Source organism: Mytilus trossulus, chromosome 7, assembly GCF_036588685.1.
Source record: "Mytilus trossulus isolate FHL-02 chromosome 7, PNRI_Mtr1.1.1.hap1, whole genome shotgun sequence".
Lineage (NCBI taxonomy): Eukaryota > Metazoa > Mollusca > Bivalvia > Mytilida > Mytilidae > Mytilus > Mytilus trossulus.
The window spans coordinates 76823602-76843197 of record NC_086379.1 but is presented as its reverse complement, the minus strand read 5'-3'; the positions used below and the strand labels follow the sequence as shown (position 1 = coordinate 76843197).

At 31.2% G+C, this 19596-nt stretch overlaps 1 protein-coding gene across 3 annotated transcripts in view; it reads left to right on the top strand.

Annotated features, from left to right (window-relative positions):
- Positions 1 to 18558, top strand: part of LOC134725868 (uncharacterized) — a 36960-nt gene extending 18402 nt beyond the window's left edge. For all 3 annotated transcript variants that reach the window (XM_063590100.1, XM_063590101.1, XM_063590102.1), the window contains 4 exons: positions 2246 to 2503; positions 3791 to 3908; positions 16379 to 16527; positions 17890 to 18558. In XM_063590100.1, coding sequence (XP_063446170.1) covers positions 2298 to 2503; positions 3791 to 3908; positions 16379 to 16527; positions 17890 to 17923 — 507 coding nt within the window. In that variant the 5' untranslated portion in view covers positions 2246 to 2297 and the 3' untranslated portion in view covers positions 17924 to 18558. The remainder of the gene's footprint in view (positions 1 to 2245; positions 2504 to 3790; positions 3909 to 16378; positions 16528 to 17889) is intronic.
- Positions 18559 to 19596: the final 1038 nt, after the last annotated feature.

Genomic DNA, 19596 nt, shown 5'->3' with positions numbered 1-19596 from the left:
TGTCAAAAGATGTAAAGTATGATAAATATAATTGCAAATAATATGATTTCCTGTTGAGATCCTTGTGGATTGTGATGAATCGTCATGACTTTATGAGATTAATATATTTGGCTTCCAAAACCATTGTTTTCAAGATTGCTATAAAAGGATGACGAAACTTTATAAATGCTTCCGTTGGAACCGCTTTTGTGCAATTTCTGTTCAATTGAAATGCATCTTTGTAATGATTTCGAAGCCAGGAACGAACATGCCACTTAAGGAGGCTCGCGGGTACTTAACTAGTAGTCAATCTCATCTTGTTATTAAAGTTTGGTAGTATTAGAAATTATTTTTGTAGTGGTAAATTAAATCCTACAATGTGTGTTCAAATATTGATGGGGTTATTATCATTTGTAACCTTATGGTGTAATCTGTAGAGAGATACCGCTGATCCTATATAGGCAATATCATATCTATAAAAAAAGTAATATAAAAAAAATACTGAACTTTGAGGAAAATTCAAAACGGAAAGTCCTTAATCAAATGGCAACATCAAATGATAAAACACATCTGACGGATGGATAACCACTGTCAAAGACCTGACTTAGTACAGGCATTTTCAAATGTAGGAAATGGGGGTTTGAACCTGGTTTAATAGCGCTAAACATCTCACTTACATGACAGTCGCATCAAATTCCATTATATTTACAACGATGCGTGAACAACACAGACATAATAAGTAAAATAGTCAAAATAGAGGTACAGCAGTCATCACATATCTATTTCTTAAGAACTATATACTATTAAACATGTTAAATTTTAATGTATGGCATCGTAAATGACGAAAATTGTACCATGCAATAGTAAAATATGTACTGTAGTAAATATCAAAACTGGTAACACGTCAAACAAGTAATAATTTTAGAAGATGCGAAGGTTCATTGACGGCAAATGATCAAAGACATACTAAATATAAAAAAAAATGCACTCGTACATCACAGTCTTTCTTACTCGTAACCATGCATGGTTTAGTTTTGGTTTTAAAAAATATCTATCTTAATAAAATCACTATAATGAGAATATAAAAGCCTTAGTTTCAATATTTCTTTAGTACAACATCAAATATTCTGCTAATTGTACATTGCATGGTAACTATGATTTTTTAAACCCATTTTATAATTGTTTCTAAATGTATTGTCGTAAACGCTCCATGCCTCGTTAGGTAATTCTAATTGTGTACTAAGTAACAAAGTTGTCGCTATGTATGCTTTCCTATAAATCCTATTTACACTTTCAACATGGTGAGATCCTCACCACATCATCAATTTAAAATAAGTGATTGTTCTTCGGACCTAAGTGCCATGATTCCATTATCTCGTGCTACATAATTAACCGTAATTACATCAATAAATGTCAATTACGTTATACAATTGCTTTTCGATTTTTTTCTTTATATAAGTACGATAAATCGTGCTAGGACTTTTCATGGACAAATAGTATTTTATAAACCGGTACACCATAGAGATTAAGTTCACTAATGTTTGTTAATGAATGGTCCAGTTTAAATGTAAGACGAATTATTATTAAATATAAAAAAAAACCATTGATATTATATGAATTGCAACAAAAGGCTCCTTTCTTTCATTCAAACTAGACCATTCATTGACAAGCATAATATCGGTGGCAAAGAGATGAGTGGATTATTTCGATTATCGTCAACTTTATCTCTATGGTGCTATATCATAATCATAATGATACATGTACAGAATATATAACAATAGCTAAATAAAAAAAATGGTAGAAGATTCAAAGGTACGATTCGAAAAATTCTCCTTTCCCAACTAACTTTTGATGCAATTCAAATTATATCGATGTAGATTTTTTTTTCATATTAGTACGGATTTGTTTTAAATTTTCAAAAGGTTGATCAAAACAATTTATGTACACTCCGCGATGTAATTTGAAAATGTATTCTTAAAACAAGGAAGTTATCAATTTTAGCATACAGCTTCCTTTGTGAACACAAAGTAACAAACATTGGTACAAATTAAGATACCTTGATCTGGTTTATCGCAAAATATTGCTCTTGATTAATGAGTGCAATTCTGAGTATAAGTTTTGAATAACCAATAACCCCAAAATACGTGGTCATCTTAACTATGAGAATACATTACTTTATTTGTTGTTTGATATGTATGATTTTTCAGAAAATATTTTGCATGTTGTTTAGCTATTATTCTGATGAATCTTTAAAATATTTTTTTAGAATGGAACATTCTTTAAAGGATCTAAACACATGATACCGCTATAGCCTGAAAATGAGACCGGCAGTCATTGCCAGCGTTGCCCGGAACCGTAAACAAGGGGCAAAACGTATCCGGTTGATGTCTCCGCAGTTTTCAGGAAGGAGATTTATTGTGATGATATTTGTTGGAACATTAATTTTTGCACCCGGTGTTGCAATGACAATATTAGGCATAAATAATGATGAAGATATTGATAATTTGTCTCCAGCACATGGCGTGTAAGTATGAATTGAAAAGACATTCGCTCAACCTATAATATAAATTAAATTCATCAAATTATTCATTCAACCCCAATGGTGTATAACTGTGCATCACATTGAAAAGAAACACGTTATGTATTTTCACTTTAATTTTGTTCATTAACTTAAGTCTGGGAAAAAATCAACTATTCCTTAAGAATTTAAAACATATAAAAATATTTAAATATACTTTCCTCACTAAAATATGAAAAATTGAAAGGTTTTCCTCTGAGATAAAAATTTAGTTACATTACCCAGTAAATAGTTATCAAGGGTACCAGGCTTATAATTCAATTCGCCAAACGTGCGTTTCGTCTACATAAGAGCCATCAGTGACGCTCAGATAAAAAAGTAATAAAGCCCAACAAGTTCAAAGCTGAAGAGCATTGATGACCCAAAATTTCCAAAAGTTGCAACAAATACGGCTTATGTTATTTATGCCTTGGTTATGTCTTGGATAAGAAACTCCTTAGTATTTCAGTAAACTATTACTTAATCTGAGAAATAGTCCCCTCATTGTCAATCACAATCTCCTTATTTTTACATCATTTCATTTAGATCTATTTCATATTAATCTTAGAAACTTTTAACTGCTGTCAGACCAATGATTTACAAGACAGTTAAGACGAAAGTTACATTAGTCGTTGTTCTTTCCGCTTTTGTGACGTCAAATATCATGTTTTTGTCTGGTTTGGTTAGTGTTCAGGGAATATTTAGCATTGATCCTTCAACAATCTTTTAACAGTAGATTGATAGTTCGACTGTCTTAAAAAAAAAATGCACTAGATCATAATGAGATGCTGTTTTACAATAATTCTGGATAACGGAACTGTGATTCGTTTGATGTGTTTGTACTTTTGATTTTGCCATTTGATAAGGGACTTTCAGTTTTGAATTTTCCTCAGAGTTCAGTATTTTTTAGATTTTATTTTTTATTCGGTTTTGGGATTGAAAAAATGTAGTCAAATTGAAAATATTCTTATTTCTTTTATTGCTTATAATTATAAGGGAAATCGTTTTTAACTGGGGCAGAGCATTTCTACCTGTCGACAATTAGATATATATAGTTCTTGATGTTCCAGACGTGTTTGTTCATTTTGTGTTTTTTTGGGAGTTTTAAATTTTATTTTCAAATTCTATTGAACACCTTGTTTGTCTTTATAATGATTGTGTTTGTGTTAAACACAAACTTTTATTATACATGTGTGTTTACTAGATGAAAGCACCGCCATGCGTTTTTACTTAATGATAATTTGATAATTTCAGGCTATATAAAGTAATTGGTCCTGCAGCTTGTGGTATAGGAATATGTGTCTTAATTGCAGCTGTTATGTATTATTTTTGTTATGGTTTGGCAAATACTACAAGGCCTCGTCATCAATCGGTAAGTTGTGGTCTAGTTTGTTATAATTTAACCCGGAATACGAAAACAGTCTGACACCTTGACAGAGATTTCAAACGTATCCTGCAATCATCCAACTATACAAAACAACAACTAAATAGATGGATACAAATAAAGTCATCTTTTATCAGTATTCTATGATGAGAAAACGGTTCTGGTAAAATTACTATTAGTTTAAACATATTTATTTATATAGTGGATTGGGAAAAGAAAAAAGTTTTGCAACTTATATTAATCCCTTTCCAATTTGCGGTTGTGAGTGCTGCCCTGTAGCGGCATTAACCTGCTCTTTTTCTTAATCTACAAGGGTGTCTTTAACTTGCAAGAGATATGGTTCTCTCTTAATTCTCCCTCATTAAATTACTATTGAAAGTGAATTATCAAAAATACCGTACTCGAAGGAACATTCAAAACAGAAAGTCACTTACTAAATGGCAAAGTCTAAAGCCGAAACACAACTGTCATATTTCTTGCTGTTACTTGAAGAAAAAAGTGGATCAAACCTGCTTTTAAAGCTAGCCAATACTCTCAATTGTATGACAGTCTCATGAAATTCCATTACATTGACAACAATGTGTGAATAAAACTAACAGATATAATAGGTAAATATTTATTGTACATCATACATTCTGTTATCACCATAAAACAAACAAAATCTGTTCACGGAGAAAAATAAAATGGCATATACAAAAGCACTTCAGCCGAATTGAAAGACAAGAAAACTCAAATTGACCATATGCATTGCATAACAACACAATGATGGAATGAATAACGAACAACACCAAAAGGATAGTACATTTAATGAATTAAACAGTAATGGTAGTAATTTACAAAGGCAAATAAAAAACACAATAAAACGTTGTATATAAACTCATCATAGATACCAGGACTAAATTTAGTATATACGCCAGACGCGCGTTTCGAATACAAAAGACTCATCAGTGACGCTCGAATCATAAAAAGTTAAAAAGGTCATAGTTGACAAATAATGTCAGTATCTTGTATCTATACGTCAAGACATTCATTTAGCATATGTGAAGTTGATACGTTATATTTATCAACAAGGTCTAGATATAATTCGATAAACTTTAAAGTCATAAGAAACGAGTGACCGGTGGAAAATAATGTTCTTCCAATTCTTAAACCAATGCATACAAACATAATAAACTTAGTCTTCTGTGCTCGAATTGGTCATTTTTTTCGTGTAAATTTCGTATAATCGTCAATTTTTTTTTTCAATCGGTCAGTGTTGTTGTGAAAATATGGCAGGTAATTAAAGTTCGTGTTTTGAATCCGAAGTTTAACGATTGTCACCTGTTTGTCAACAATTGACGAAAAATAAACAAAAAAGCATGGAAATTGAGCATGTCTTTAACATGTAAATTCAGATAATAGTTTATTTTAAGGACATCCATGCGTAATGTGGTCACCGGATTTTTACGAGATGGGTCACACTGAGGTCACCTTGCATACGGAAAATATATCGGGGGAATTGCTTGCTGGAAGGAAGCAATTCAAATAGAGTAAACTTCTTCTAAATATGAATAAATTAAAGAATTTTCGTCAGAAAAAAGGATATGTACATAAGTTTTACAATGAAAACTATCCATTGAGTTATAAAAAACATATGCATTATTTTTTTTGGATTTGAGGTTTCTTATGACTTTAAGAAAAAGGACGAACTTTTAACAAAAATAAACGTTAACGCATTAGTCTAAAATTGCAGGAGAAAAATAAAATATTTAGATATAAGACAGAGGGATTTCTTTATTGTACAAAAATTATATAGGTATTTTTTTGTTAAATTACAAAAATAAGATATGTTTATTCAATAATTTCAGTGTTTATGAAAAGTGATTCACATAAAGCTTTCATCAAGAACAAAAGCATATCATTGTTAGGAGAACATAAAAACTACAAAGACATAAGCATAAGAGCCAAAATAATTTTAGAGGTTAACTTTGCCTCACGATGTTTCCATTTTAGTTCACATTCATATAAAGCTGATAATTTGCGAATATTGCACCTGGTACACTTTGGACTATCTGTCCATCAACAGATGAACATACTCATTAGTATTTTCAAAATAAGATGTGGTACGTATGATTGCCAAATGAGACAACTTTCCACTAGAGACCAAATAATATGCAAGACACTTTTTTATGACAGTTTACAACTATTGAAAGTCAAGAAAGAAGTGTTTAGAATTGTATGACCAAGAGGGACATTAAAAGAGTAGTCCATCTTAGGTTAACCTTTTGTGAGAGAAATGGAACTTTTTTTTTTTATTTTTCAATTTCGTAATTTATCAACAAGAAACTTAAAAATGTATGTATAAAGAATGTCAGTACGAAAGCACTCACTACTGAGCTAATGATTCCCTCGGGGACTGGCTGTTCATCGTCAACCTAGTGCTAGGAAATGAAATTAACACTTTATAAATTTTGAAGCGCTAGAGATAATTTAATGCCATGAAATATCATATTAGTACCATAGCTCATTGTGATTAGTAATCGTGCAATCTTTATCGGATCTATCCTACTTACAAGGTGGGGTCTTAATATATTCTACAATTACATAATCGGTTTGTCTAGAGATTTATATTTTAAATATTGTCTGAAATTCTTTAGGGAAAACAAAGCATGACAGACATTAAGATATATGGTAAATAATGTTCAACTCCACGATCAGATTAGATAGAATTTTCAGATGAAATTTGTGTTATCTTATAACGTATAATCCGGCAAAAGGTTGTGCATTGTGTTAGAAATTTTATCTCTCAGCTCTCACGAGTCTTTGGTTGTTCACGTGGTAAATCTAAAGTACAGTAAATTTTATATTTTAAATATTTCCTATAGCCTTCATCAGAAATTTTGTTGCGTGAACCAAACAGCAAAAAAGAAATTACAAACAAAGAATATGATTTGTGACACAATAGAATAGACTGCGTTTTAAAAAAGTTAAATTTTAATGACAAATCAGTATGACATTTTGTACTTTAACCATTTAGTCCCATGGTAAAACCTAAAGATATTCTTTATTTCTTTTTACGTAAGTCTTTCAGTAAAAATGGATTTTGTGTGTGGCAAAACCCATACAATATAAAAAAAAACACACATATTTAAAGGTTAACAAACATCTACGAGTGTTTTACAAATATAAAAAGCTATACATGACCCTCTCACCCGTAAAGATGAGGTGACAGAAATTATCAATTGCAATCCCCAACATTTTTCAACCACTGAAAACTTCCATTTAATCGACCTCATAGCTAACCTGAGTCAATAGAATGTATGACAATCACTTAAAGGCAATAGAGACTTGATCTATATTATCGAGAACATATTATTGTTAATCAATGTTTATCGAGAACGTTTGTCAATACATGACAGACAATAGAAAATTGATCGATTTTATCGACATCGTATTTTGTCACCCAACGATCCATGTTATCGAGAACACCTGTTAGTCAATCAATAACAAACATTGAAGAATTGATCGATTTTATCGAGAACATTTGTAAATAAATTACAGACGTTGTAGATCGAACGATATTATCGAGAATATTCTCAATCAATTAAAAAGATAAGAATTATCGATATAATCGAGAATATCATTATGTTAATAAACAGTGATTATCATCGGAAACACTGAGTACTCATTTACAAAATATAGTAACAAAATTGGTATTAAACATTACACGTTCGACCAAAATGGAATTAATGTTATACTAATTTTTAATGAGATAATAAACTTGAAATCGTTTAAAAACTCGAAGTACAAAATATATATCTATACAATAATATGTTTCCCAAAGATTTGTGGTGACTCGTTGTATTTTAAATAAGATTAAGTGATGAATTAAATTCTGCTAAAACAGCAATTATTGTTACCAAATCGGATTCGAAATTATGAAATGTAAGGAAACCAATTGTTAATGATCCATGAAAAAATGGCCTACTGCCTCATTCTGCGCAGTGGTATTCAAATGAAACTTTTCCACGTCATTCCAATGATCTTTTCTAGATTTTGAAATTATTTGCCGCCGTTTTGGCCGCCATCTTGCGCTTTGAATTTTTATCACACCATTAAAGGATTATTCAAATGATAAGAAAATTGAACTTGTAAGCTCTCTATTCATTTTTTCACCCTCCATTGATTTATTTATTTCTGTTCTTTTTAATCTGAAATTGAAACTTCAGTGATCGAAATACGTTGTAACTAGTCTTGAATTCAAAACAAAAAACAAGTTAACATACAAATATATCAATAATATAAAGAAAAATCAGTATTGTGAAATTGAAATCAGGAAAGAGACGGATTAAAACTCCCATGCATGAGAAAAGCATCTTATAAGGATTTTCTTAAGATATTATGACATCAACAACGTTACACAACTTTTCAATTAGAATTTGTACTAATTTCGAAAACTCGTTGATAAAGTCCTAAACTGACAACCGAGCTGCAAATTGCTTATGAATAATATAGCAAAATACTTGTTGACATTTAATGCATGACAAAGCTGAATTCTCTTGTGATATGTAAATGCACAATATTATACACTGTTATGTTTACAATTATCTTGTCAGCAACTCTCGTTAAAATCCATTTTTGCAAAGGCACGAAAGCTGGTCTTAAACATCATTTAAAGCTATATTAATATGAATAATGGAAATCATTTTTGAAGTAAATCATGCCAATTCAATGTTGAAACATGAAAAATAACAGAAACAAATGTTTATTAAAATATGATTTACACAGCGTCGATGGTTATGTAACCCTTTTTGTAGACAGCACTTACATAAATATATTGATTGTAATATTATAAATTGAAATTAATAAAAAAAATAAAACAACATCTACCATAGATATTCCTAAGCAGACCGATATTTAGAAAATATGTGTTAATGATATTGAAATTGTACTTAGATATTCAACCAAAAAGATAGATAAAAATAGTCCTGACAACATTCCGGGAAGATGTTTCTATTGACCTTGTTGTTCATGTATCAGAAAACACCATCATCCAGACATTGTAGACCAGGTTAGTGACAGAAAACACCATTATCCAGACATTGTAGACCACGTTAATGACAGAAAACACCATCATCCAGACATTGTAGACCACGTTAATGACAGAAAACACCATCATCCAGACATTGTAGACCACGTTAATGACAGAAAACACCTTCATCCAGACATTGTAGACCACGTTAATGACAGAAAACACCTTCATCCAGACATTGTAGACCACGTTAATGACAGAAAACACCATCATCCAGACATTGTAGACCACGTTAATGACAGAAAACACCATCATCCAGACATTTTAGACCACGTTAATGACAGAAAACACCATCATCCAGACATTGTAGACCACGTTAATGACAGAAAACACCATCATCCAGACATTGTAGACCACGTTAATGACAGAAAACACCATCATCCAGACATTTTAGACCACGTTAATGACAGAAAACACCATCATCCAGACATTGTAGACCACGTTAATGACAGAAAACACCATCATCCAGACATTGTAGACCACGTTAATGACAGGAAACATCAAATCTGTTTCTGTTGTTATATTTTGTCGTCATAGAAAATGCAGATTTAATTACATTTCTGCATGATTTTAACATGTTTGCCAATCCAAATATATATGTAATAAGCTATCAGTTCGATGAATCGGGATTTAGAGATAAATATCTTTGATAAAACGCCTTTTAACATATTCTATTTTATAACAATATCTTTCCAGTTTTCTGATTTTAGTCATAAACCAGTTCCCATAGTATAAGCATGTTATTCATATTTCAAACCTATGGAATATCATGGTGTTATGTTTTAAAAAGTTTGTTGAACGTTTTGCTGCTTTCGGGGCGACCAAAAGCTTGAAACTTGTGTAACCCATGTCGATATTTTAACCTCTAGTTTTTGTCGTTGTACTTTATCTATACAACGGATGCTTCAATACCTTTGAAACAAATTTACTTTTGTTTGTATGAAGTCGCATGATATATATAAAAATAAAAAAATAAACAGAAATAATTGATAATGAAAAACAATAGTTAAAGGAAATTGATAAAGATTAGAAAATTTTAAAACAAAATCAAAATACCTGTGAGAGAGCATCCTGATACACATTTCCTTAAATAGCAATTTGTAATGGTTTTTTTTAGCTAATAAACAAACATACCACATCTCTTTTTGTTCATGTAAAAATCTTGACATTGAAATGTGATACAATAGTAAAAAATAACGTATATGTTAGTTTATCGCGATAATTAAGGCTGAACAGGCTCTGGTATCTTGACTTGATATATTATTTTTAGTTGGATCTGGTCATCTGTCATTGACAACTCATAAGATAGTTGGATGAGTTACACCTGTCATATCACTTATCCAGGACAGATGACAATTGCCAAATAAAGATTACCTATCAAATTAAGCTACCAGATCCTGATCAGCCTTACTTATCGAGATCATTAACGTTAATGTAGTTTAGAAAAGATGTCAACTGTCTGATGATTTATCCATGAAAGACAGTAACTACCTGAAGACTAAGCAAGTTAAGACGACTTCTCTATTAAAGATGACAGCAACATCATAACTTTACTAGATAAGTCATGTCACATCTTTCCTGAATAAGTCATGTGGCAGTTACTATATTTACTGGATAAAAACTAACATAAATGGTACCATTTTGTTTCTGTACCAGATGCGCAGTTATACAATCAATGTCTCTTTGGTGATGCTCGAAGCCAAAATATTTGAAATCCAATGCTTATTGAAAGTATGAAGAGCTATAAACCAAAAACGACAAAAAATTATACCTAAGCCGGGCAAGGAATCAGAGCTTTTAATGTGACAGTTGACATGTTTCCTGTATAAGTCATGTGGTATTTGACATCTTTCCGTTTTAAGTCATGTGGCAGTTGACTTCTTTACTGGATAAGTCTTGTGATAGTTGACATCTTAACTAGATAAGTCATGTGACAGTTGTTGTCTTTTCTAGTTGAGACATTTGGAAGCCATCTTAATTAATAGCTTTTTTGACTGTCAGTTATAGTTTCAGAGTCACCAGGAGTTGATTATGTTCTATTTAGATCATTGTGAAATGTAATTCAAGATATTCAAAACTCTATCACAATGTCCATGCGTGATTAAAGCAAAACAAAGATACATTCGAAAGTACCGATTGGATCAAAAATTTTACCCTAAGCATGCAACGAATTTAGCTAAGACTACGATGATTGTAATGCACAAATCAAAGTAATAAATAAAGAATGATTTATTGGGTTTCTTGCGTTTTATTGTTATTAAAGTGTTTTATATAACGGTTAGTTTTAATGACAAAAGTAATAACCAGAATAGAAAATAGCGACCTTTTACATTTCTGATAGCATACATAATCAATTCTAATTTCCCCTCTCATGTATTCCGTGTTATTATACAATATAATTAACTGCCTCTATTCTTATAAAATGTAATAATGTGCCTCCGTTTATTCTTATACATTACAATAATGTGCCTCCATTTATTCTTTTACAATACAATAATGCGTCAATGTGTGTTCTAATTTAATATAATCATGCGCTTCCGTATTTTAGACTTCAGTTATTCAATCTTAATTTGACTTTGTTCTTCGTTCTGGGTCTATGTCACTGCTGGTGGAGTTTTTATCAACAGCCCAGTGGTCAACACTTCTGTTTTGCTTGATTTATCATTGATATGATCATAACTATAAATCAATTGTTTACAAAACTTTGAATTTTTAAATTACAAGGGATTTGCAACATCAGAAATAGATTACCCTAGCTTTATTTGTCAAAATTTTGAGGCATTTTAGGTCCTCAATGCTCTTTGACTTCGTATTCTATTTTGTCATTTGGCTTTTTTTTATTCTCAGGGTCCCTGCTGAGTCTTTTGTAGATAAAACGCGCGTCTGGCACAAATATTAAATTTCAATCCTGGTATCTAGATCTATGATGAGTTTATATACAATAAAACTATGTGTCTCCATACTGTGATGATAATAAATTATTGATTTCTTACCTTGTGATGCCTTGCAAAAATATAATTTAGAATTATTAATTCATCAATGTCGATGGCGATATTGAAAACAGCAATCTCAGTTCTTAAAACTATGAAATTCGAGGTCCAATTATTATATTCGTCGTGGTTGATGAAGGTATCATTAGCATAAGATCTAGAGGTTTTTAGTTTTTTATATAAGGGACAGAAATGTCGAGGACCAAACAAGATTACATTAAAGTGTTCGATTATTGCATTGACTATTTCAAAAGTTACTTCAGGTATTTTTTTGTGGGTTCAAAGTTCTTTGGAAATCTATAGTAAACCATGTTCGTTTACTCTTCTTTTTGAACAGTTGACAACTGTTAATATGATTATAAATTCATTAATGATTCAGGATAACTCGTGCCTTTAAAAAAGGGACGAAAGATACCAAAGGGACAGCCAAACTCATAAATCCAAAATAAACTAACAAAAACGCCATGCCTAAAAATGAAAACTACAAACAGAAAAACAATAGTACACATGACACAACATAGAAAACAAAAAAATAAACAACACAAACCCCACCAAAAACTAGGGGTGATCTCAGGTGCTCCGGAAGGGAAAGCAGATCCTGCTCCACATGTGGCACCCGTCGTGTTGCTTATGTGATTACAAATCCGGTAAATAGTCTAATTCGGTAGGTCACATTCATGAAAGGGAAGGGGATTGTAGTTACGACGTAAGGAACATATCCGATATCATTTGTGAAATGGTTATTCCATAACGGTCAACAAACTCGTGATGGCTTCCGTAAAATTTACGAAGGGATGATTTCAACTTCACCATTTGGAACTCTTGGTTTAATAGCTTCCTTGTGAGCAGTAACCCTCTATCAAGAAAATCATGATAGGAAATGCAAGCACGGGAATATCGTATCAATTGGGAGATATATACCCCGTATGCAGGTGCTGCTGGAATGTTGCTACTTAGAAATGGAAAGTTCACAATTGGAAAGCTGAAATCATCTCTTTTGTCGTAAAGTTTTGTTTTTAACCGACCCTCATTGTCAATTTCTAGATGTAAGTCAAGATATGAAGCCGACTTAACTGTATTTGTAGTATCCTTTATCTCCAATTCGATGGGATAGATGCGTTCCACATAGTCACCAAATTTTGAATTGTTTAGTGAAAGAACGTCATCTATATAGCGGAAAGTAGAGTTAAAGGATATTGCTAACTTCATATCTTTCTTCCTAAGAAGTTCTTGCATGAAGTCAGCCTCATAATAATAAAGAAACAAGTCGGCAAGTAGAGGGACACAGTTTGTTTCCATTGGGATGCCGACAGTCTGTTGAAAACCCCGTCCTCCGAACGTAACAAATATGTTGTCAATCAAGAAATCAAGCATCTTGATAATATCGGTTTTAGAGAATTTTTTGTTTGAATCAGAGTGATTCTTTACAAAGTAGGATTTATCCCTCCCTAAGACAAGATACTTGTATCTACGTTGGCCATTCTTTTTTTTGTTCTTTTTGTAAATGATGAAACTTACATGCAAAATGTATATACTGCATAGATATGCACAATTTTTATATAGCGTCATCAGCAATTTCCTAGATAAAATTGAAGTTTATTCTGGAAATGAATTTAAGCCTTTGCTATAAAACGACAAAAAAGTACTAATTAAATCCTTTCCCATACATCGAATTTGTTTGTTTTTGTCGTGGTACTCTTCATATTTAAGAATAAACAATTAAGGACATAGCAAAAAGGAGGATAAATTTACTTAAATATTTCAGGGTTGTTTTTGATATGAATCATTCAACAATAAGTTTTGATAACGGCTAACTTCTGTCATTAGCTTCAGAAGTTAATATAGATTGTAACTATTTTGATATACAACCGTAAATATAAAAAGAAAATACACATATCCCGTGAGACATCAATACAATTATCAACCAAAATGAAGTTCGGAAATTAAAGAATTCCATAGTGGATTTAAAAGATGGTAGTATCATCTGTATTAGAGACAAATCCTAATTGAATTATATTTTTTTTCGGTTATCCGCTTTATTTATTATTTATTCCCTATATTTGACGTAATCATTGTGTTATCATCATTAACATGTCGATTTCGTTGAAACCTTTTTTAAGAGACCACTTAAGGGAGGGCAAACAAGTTTTTTTTTAAGTTCAGTTTAAATGAAATGTACTACAAAGGAGTCTTAAGTTAATGGTCTTATAACACATGTTTTGCATAATACAGTTGGTCTCTTGAGAAGATTTGACTGTATATTGAAAATAATCAACGATATTTGTGAAAGAAATCACTGTTAAATAAACTCATCATAGATACCGGTATGGTAATTTTGTATTTGCGAATGACGCATCGGTCACGCTCGAATTAAAAAAAAAGATAAAACGGTCAAATAAACTACGAAGTTAAGAAGCATGGTACCAAATATTCCCAACAGTTTTGCCAAATACATATTAGGTACTATTAATCTTTTCCTGTGAAGAAAAGCCTTAGTATTTCACAAATTCAAAGTTTTGTAAACAGTTGATTAATGATTATGATCATATCAAGGATATGACTTGTCAACAAAGAAGTTCTGACCACTAGGCTGATGATACGTTGTCTTATGACTAAGTGCTTGTCTAATTTTGTGCACCCTCGTAACTTATTGACCAGGCAATAATGGCTGAAAAGTTACGATTGATTTCTCGCACGCACTGTAGGTCTATAACACGACCAAAAACAGCTTGCCCAGAAAATCATATCTAGTTGTCCTATTGTTACCTCATATCATCATTTTGATTATGTATACTTTAAAAAAAAACTTGAGCTTTTATCGCCTAAACTGTTAGTACTTTTAATGTTTTGTTAACATTTCAAAAATATAATGTATGTATTTATTATGTATAGGTTGATCATAACCATCCTAATATCTGTACCTTGTCGTATAGTGAACAGGTTTGTAAATGTTCAGTATAGTGGAAGGGTGACATTATAATCTTACTGATTATTCCTATATTTATATTATATAATAGTTTGTCCTTTGCATGATGAAAATTCCTCATTATCCATTCCAGTCAATTTTCCCTTGTGGATGATTAAGAGCATGCCATTTATAATTGATAAATTTTCATAATAGTTGAGCTACAGTCATGATTATGGTTGGTTTATTTTATCATTATCTTTATAACCTTGAATTAAATGTTCAGCAACATGAAGTTTTACGCTAAATAACACAGGTAAACATGTTATGTGAGTAAAAATATTAGACATACTTTCGAAATTATTTATCGTTTGTATCTTAATTAAGGCTATATCTTAAAAACATTTCATTTTAACCCAAAGAATCATTTAATATATGAATTAAGCAGACATTTTGATTGGAATATCTCTGTTCGTTAAAGTTATCACTATACCTTATACTTGGCTTGTGGAGAGCAATTCGGGAACGACTATTTGATATGAGAGGAGGGCTTTGGGAAGGAAAAGTCTGGGTTGGTAGAATTTGAAAATGAATTATTTAGGACAAAACAAGGTAAAATGAATATTATAGAACACAAAACGCCATGAGAATGAATAGTCCTTCATAAAATATCAAATACTCGTCCTCTCATGTTGCAGTTGTGTAGAGGTTTACCCTTGGGGATTTTTAAAATGACAAAACAATTTTCTTATTTCAATAAATGTTAAAGCATGTCTGGGTTTGGTATTTTGATCAAAGTTGTATTTCATCAAATCACGTCTATAATAAACTCATAAACGATAGTATGCTATAAAATTACACAGAAGACACGCGGTTGTGGGAGTTTGACCTTTCCAGACGCTTTTAGAAACAAACTAGAAGAACAAATAGTAAGGTGGTAATTGCATGGTAAAAGATATAACAGGCATATAGCAAAGTATAAACTTTGAAAAAATCATGCCGTGAAGTGATGATAAAAACATTTTCTATCTGTTTATGAGAATGATAATTCTTAAGTCACAAAGTTGGGACAAAGGTATGGCATTTAAACATAAGCCCACGCTGACTGGATATACAAAATTCATTCAAAGAACAGAAAACTTATAATATCATAATACGGCTGTCCAAACCCCGGAGCGAGTTTTTGTAAGCAGGAATAGATATGTCAAGGATACATGTCAAAGGTCGAACTTTGACCTATAATTGTTTCATGGATGTAGAGTTGTCTGATTGGCACTCATACCATATCTTCTTATTAATACTATGTGCTATATAAGTTTTATAAACTAGTACGTGTATGCATTGAGTATGATTCAAGGTAGAATTTTCTTTCTTTCCCTATCTATTGTATAGTTGTTTGTTTGTAATTGTATATGTTAATATGATTCAGTTGATTACAAATTTAATTATTATACTTGGATATCATTTCGTTTATTATGTTGCTTTTTTTCAGACAACTTCCTCTGGAAGTCATCATAATCGTCAATCGTCCCATTCCAGTAGTCACAGCCATAGTCATAGCCACCCACAACAGGATGCCTTAATAGAAAACGAGAAACAACACCGACATAAACAACATCGTCATCATCATAGTAAACAAAAGTAATTATGAATCATTACATTATTAAATATGTATATACAGAGAGAGAGAGAAACGAGATAAACAGAGCAAAGACGAGTAATTGTAAAACCACATTGTTCATTGTATTGTTTTGAAAACTTCACAAACCAGCATTAGCAAAATCTTCAACACAAATGCAATTATGCATACTGAGGAGTCGATAGCTTCAAAATCGAGAAAGGTTTACAAAGGGCTAGAATTGTTAAGATTTATTTTACATTAGACCAAAATATCACAAATTCCATAAAGTAATAACAACAACGAAATATAATGTAAGTTGCTGACACGGGATATGGGTTGTAAGATCCGTACTTCGTTTAACGTTACTTATAAGGCGCTTTCGAGCCAATGCTATAACCCTGTTATATGTGTATTGGTCAATGAGTGCATAAACTTAACCATGAACAGATTAATATACTAGAATAATAATGCAAAAAACTAGCAAGTAAATGAGTTGGTTAGATAAACTTACACAATAAGAGATTAAAGATTTCACTATATTTAATATTTTAATGGGTATTAATCCTTTGGTTGAATAATTGTGTACGAGAGTATATGATATATGATGTATCAAAATACCATTATTGAATCAATGATATAAAACACTGCTGATACTTAAATAATTAATTTCTCTATTTTCAGACGAATCAAAACAACCTTTCTGACTGAAATGATTTATAACAACCTTTAAAAAATTGTCTGATAATAAAATTTGTAATTATAAAGAAACTAAAGTTTCAATTTCCTCAGGCAAAGTTGAACTCCAATGGATTTAACTATTTTCGGGTCCTTTTAGGCCATATAGTTTTTCACCTGTTTCAATTCTTACAATTTTATTTGCTTTCAAATAATTGGCTTTGAACGGGCCAGGTTAAGATAAATCCATAAAAGTGGTTCGGACGCATGACATTTATAATAAGTTGTTGTTATATCTAAAAAAAAAATTAAGTCGTATATTAATACTTCAAATTCGTAGTGCTTTCCTAGTATAATCATCCATGAAAATGCTCGGCTTTGAAGTTTTGAAAAATGCCAGATTTATATTAGAAACGGATTTCTAAATAAGAAACATAAATACTACATACAAGGTCGCACTCTATGAGTAATGTTAAAAAAATCTTTATATGTGCAGATATACTTGGCTTAAAAATTGAATCAGACTTAAACACATTATATGCTCAACTTTTCAGAGGAGAGTTATACAATATACATTTCGTTTTTAAACACCAAAAAAGGAGACACATCAAGATATTTGTAAAAGTCATGGTAATTAAAGAGCTGACTATCTTTCAAACTTTAATCTATATTTCAATATTGATCTGTTAATCTGTATTTTATTTCAGAAAAGTGACGCAGGAAGAAACCAATGAATGTTGAAATTCAGACCTATGAAAAATGTTGTAAAACCAATAGATGAATTCAAACATTTTGACGTAAACAACGATGAACTATATTTGAAGAAGGAAAAAAAACCATGTGAATACTATTGCATAACCGAGTTGTATGTTTTAACACTAAGGATTTAAGTTCATCCAAATTTTATATGAATTCAACCGCCATGGACTATTTGCAAAAGGATATTATGTCAGAGATGTGTGTCAATCTCAGGATATCTGCAAATGGCGTGAAATTTGTAGTGAGAAAAGTTTATGTGACTTTACTATTATAAGAGCTCAAATTTAATCATTTCACTTTGGTTGTGTTGAAGAAAGATGACAGACCGTTTTTTCTTATGTTTTTCTTATGTTTACATTGGTGTAAAACAGTTTAATGACTGTTTTAAATATTTTCTTTATTGTTTGTGGAGCTTTTGTCAAAAACCTGTAAATATATCAAAATCAACAACAGCTCATAGATTCCCCTAATGTAATTTGATTGTATGGTGAAATTTACAGAAGTTGTTAGACTGTATTGATGTTCAGAGTGAAAGTTATTTTTATAAGGTTGATTGAAAATTTGATATTTGAGTGTTGTGTAATTAGTTAATTTTTGTAAAATATAAATATCAATTACACATTATGTTGAGGATCTGAATTGATAATACTATTGGTTTGTTATGTAAAGTGAAATAATGACTTGATTTCCGATCACGGGATCAACACGTGATATTTGGAAGACCTCCATCAGGTAAATTTCCTAACAAGCTACCAAAAGTTTGGAATGCATCATACATGGATATAATTTGAGAGGACAGAAACAAAATTCCCTGGAAAATAAAACAGGAAAAAGTCCAAATTATATGCAGGAGATGCATCCTTAATTTTAAATATACTATTTCATGAACTCGAAAAAAAAATGGATCAATTATTTCGTCAAAATACCATAGCTCTGTTTTCTGGGTTGATGGTACACCAACTGTAGTACTTGCCTCATGTTGTAGACCCACTAGAAGAAAATATGTTTGTTTGCATGTGTAGCAATTGACAACTAATTGACTTTATATACTAATATGTACTTACCGTAGGGGTTACACTGTATACATTTAGATTGCAAAACTACTCTATATGATTATCAACATGTTTAACATATGGTGAATTGAACCTGATTTCATAGCTAGCTAAACCTCTCCCTTATCTGTATGACAGTCGCATCAAATTCTATTATATTGACGTTAAAGAGTAGACAAAACAAACAGGTAAAAATAACAAAAACAGCAGCAGTCAGCATTGTGTTATCATCTTTTAAAAATAACTATAAAACAAACAAATGTTTCAATGCGAGCGAGACAGGCCCTTGATGTAGAGTGTTTTGTTGAAAGGTCACCGATAGAGAGTAAAAGCTAGGAGGAAGTCGAGATATAAAAATATGAAATAAGTCATGAAATTCGACAGTGACTGTTATACCATGTCATATCATGCTGTTCTTGGTATTTTTGAAAATACAGTATCGATAGCGGATCTTTTGAATGTTCAATCAAATAGATATTCACAACTTCTAATAACTCACGCCAATTAGAAGCTTCTTTTATTTTCTAGTAATCTTTGCACCTATAATCAAATTATTTATGCATGGTAATGGTGATACTTAAGAAAATCGTTCTTTATATATTG